Source organism: Beauveria bassiana (assembly GCF_000280675.1).
Source record: "Beauveria bassiana ARSEF 2860 unplaced genomic scaffold BBA_S00048, whole genome shotgun sequence".
NCBI lineage: Eukaryota > Fungi > Ascomycota > Sordariomycetes > Hypocreales > Cordycipitaceae > Beauveria > Beauveria bassiana.
The window spans coordinates 121,267-124,915 of NW_007930883.1; the positions used below are offsets into that span (position 1 = coordinate 121,267).

The 3,649-nt window shown below is 35.4% G+C and overlaps 1 protein-coding gene across 1 annotated transcript in view; it reads right to left on the bottom strand.

Moving 5' to 3' along the window:
* Positions 1-914, bottom strand: part of BBA_09255 (acetate kinase) — a gene marked incomplete at both ends in the record, with an annotated part of 1,728 nt that extends 814 nt beyond the window's left edge. The window contains one exon of the mRNA XM_008604352.1: positions 151-914. Within this exon, the coding sequence (XP_008602574.1) occupies positions 151-914 (764 nt within the window). The remainder of the gene's footprint in view (positions 1-150) is intronic.
* Between the last annotated feature and the right edge of the window lie 2,735 nt (positions 915-3,649).

Here is a 3,649-nt window from a genome sequence, read left to right on the forward strand (position 1 = left end):
GTGTGTGTGTGTGTGTGTGTGTGTGTGTGTGTGTGTGTGTGTGTGTGTGTGTTGTGTGTGTGTGTGTGTGTGTGTGTGTGTGTGTGTGTGTGTGTGTGTGTGTGTGTGTGTGTGTGTGTGTGTGTGTGTGTGTGTGTGGGCTTTCCATACCTGGGATCAATGCTTCCGCTTCGCGTCGCGCCAGGAAGACCGGATACAGGGGTCAAGCCCATGCTAGTATCCCAGCTACAGCCATTCTTGATGGCGCAGGCACTCGCTCCACTGCCCAGATGCAGCGCAATCATGTTGACCGTCTTGATGTCCTTGCCCAGATGGAGAGCCGTCTGTCTCGTCATGTACGCGTAGCTAAGCCCGTGAAACCCATACTTGCGCAACCCGTTGCGGGATGCCACTTCTTGATTGATTGGGTACATGGCAATGTGCTTTGGTATCGTCTTGTGGAATTGCGTATCGAAGCATGCCACGTTTCTGCTTTTGGGGAGCAGCTTGAAGCAGCAACGGATAATCCCCATGGCGCATTCATTATGCAATGGAGCCAGGTCAACCAGTTCCTCCAGATGCTCGTACGTTTCCGCCGTAATGGTCTGGCAGTCCTTGTAGTCGCCGCCGTGAACGATGCGGTGGCAGACTAGACCAACATCGTCTCGATCTTGGACTTGCGGCAGCTCCGAGTCTTGGACGAGCAGGTCTACCATTGCTCGAAAAGCCGCATCGTGTGACTCGCCTGCTTTCTCGGCCTTTTCGTCCTTGACAGTTTTCCCATTCCTAGAATACTTGAGCCGGGCGGATCCTTGTCCCCCAATCGCAGAAACTTGGGCGCGGCTGATTTCTGTCGGCGCTTTCGCATCTTGTTCAATATAAGCTGACAACTTTACCGAGCTGGAACCCGCATTTACTGCGACAATGACTTTCATGCTGAATTGACGGCAGACAATTTGAAAAAAGTTGGGCAGCCAAGTCTTTATTTCCAGCTGGTCATCATTTAGGGAACTACTCTTCACTTATACCCGGAAAATGTGCCCTGACGTTGCTATGGCGTCATGGAGCGCTATCGCGGGTGCAAACTTGCAATGATTAAACAACGCGGCCGCGAACATTGCGGTAAACATCGATTAACGAAACGACGCTTTCCCATGTAAACTAGACAAGACCTCGGACATGGCACGTTGAACTCGCGAAAAAAATGCTGGCCTCATAACGATAGGACAGCCCTCATTTAAGAAAGCAACACGATAGTACAACAGAAAAGCATCTCAGACTAATCTGATACTTTGTAAAATGTGATCAATCTCAAAATCGACATTTGCCTGCAGAAGTAGGCTTCACTGTTTTACAGTCAAGCTGTGTAATATTCGATAGAAGCAGGTCGGTCATGGATGCTGGTCACAGTCACAGCCTCATGGCTGCAACTCTTTACTTGTATTGTCCAGGAGTTGCTGGCTCATCCATCTGTTGTCATCAACGTACATCTTGCAACCTACATATCTTGCAACGTCGGAGATAATCCGCCGGTGAATCGGATGCCTGACACTGCGCCACAAAAGTCTACTTTCAGTACGCCAAAGCCCCCCTCTCCCTGCGCGACATGTTCTACGCGAGACAAGTTTTTGCTGGCCTGCAGACAACTTTTTTTTGTCCGTCACGTCATACTTTGATACTTTGACGTTTGATGACGCAGCCGTGCATAAAACCGTCTCATCTCAACCCATCTTGAATATGGGCACACATGGGCACACATGGGGCACGTACACATGGGCACGCGGTTAGGGGGGAAGAAACTCCTCCTCGCTGTTTTTTACCACCCAATTAAAAGCATACCAAAAAGTGGCAAAACGGTTTTGTTTCCACAATGGGGGTAGTGCCACACAGAACTGGCGTTGAGTTGCCAACAGCCAAGGAAAATAAAAAAAAAGGTCTCACCATGCACAAGCACAACTCGCACAGGTTCGATCCCGAGTTAGTCCACGCGAAGCCTACATCGCCAACGAGAAAGTGTCAAGCCTCTCTGCACCAACTTCACAGGGCGGAAGCTTTGGTCCCAGGACACATCAGCTTTTTTTCAGCACCCAAAGCAAAACCCCGTTGTTTTGGTACGAGCACATTAACACAAAAGAGCAGGGATAACCATGTATTGAGGAGGAGACCCCTCGAAACTGGGTCAGGCATTGAGATATGAGCAGGGTTGGAAATTAGTACGTACTAATTTAGCTACTAAATTAGTATTTTTAGTATTTTTAGTATTTACTAATTAATTACTAAATTAATTAGTATTAATATAGATTTTAAATACTAATACTAATTTAGTAAATACTAAAAAATACTAAATTAATTAGTAATTAGTATTAATATATTAAATTACTAAATTAGTTACTAAAAATACTAAATTAGTATTTTTATTTTTTAATATTTTAAAAATTCTATATAAATTCTAGTATATAATATTAAGTATAATAAAACTAAAGATATATAAAATAATTTATATAAAATTAATTAGAATAAATTAAAAATTAAAAGGTTTAAAAAATAAAATATTTTAAAGGTATTTTAAAAAAAGGTATTTTTTAAGTTACGATCTTATAAAAGTAAACTAAGTAAAGAAAAAGATAATAATACTTAGTTAGATACTAAATATGCTATTTTCCTATATAAATAAATATCTTATTAAGTAATAAAAAGACTTTATAATTGCTTTATAGACTTTAATAAAAATTAAAAAAAATTTAAAATAAAAAAGGTATTTAATAAAAGGTTTTACAATATAATAATAAAATAATATTAATATTATTATTAAATTCTTTATTAAATAATTAATTCTATAAATATTATTATTAAATTCTTTATTAAAAGGTGAATTATATATAAAATTATAAATAATTAAATAATAAGAAAATTAATCTAGAAAAATAAGTTAAATATATATATATATTAAATAATCTTTTTTTTATTTTTTAAAAATACTAGACTAATTAACTAAGTCTAATATTTCTACTAAGTTATAACTAAGCTTTTTAAACTAATCTTTTAATAATAATACCTTTCTAACTATTTTAGGTAATATCTAATTTCTATTTTTAGTAATAATGTTATTACTAATAGAGAATTTAGATTCTATTAAAGCTAATATAGTAAGGATAGCTAGATAATTTCTAGCTAAGATTACTAAAATATAGAAACTTTATATTATTAAGTTTCTAATATTCTAGAATATTTCCCTATTAATTATTAGTATAATATAATAAATATATAATCAATATACTTACCTCTTTAGGTAATTAAGGTTTATTAAGGTATATAAAAACCTCTTTATTTAATATAGTATTTTTAATAAAAAACTCTTTATTATTAGACTTATCTAATAAACTAGAATTAATATATTCTAGATTATTAGATAAATCTAATAATTCATTTTATTTTATTTTATTATAAAATTAATATAAAATTATATAAAAATTATAAGAAGATATAACTTACTTTTTATATTCTTTTTTAAATTCTTACTTAATTTTAGTACTTATAACTTTACTAAGAAATAAATAACTATTTTCTATAAAATATATTATCTTAAACCGTAGTATAACGATGGCTTATTCCTAATCTATAGTTAATCTATTTCTTAGGTAGTGAGTTAGGTTTAAGTGCTATAGAGTAG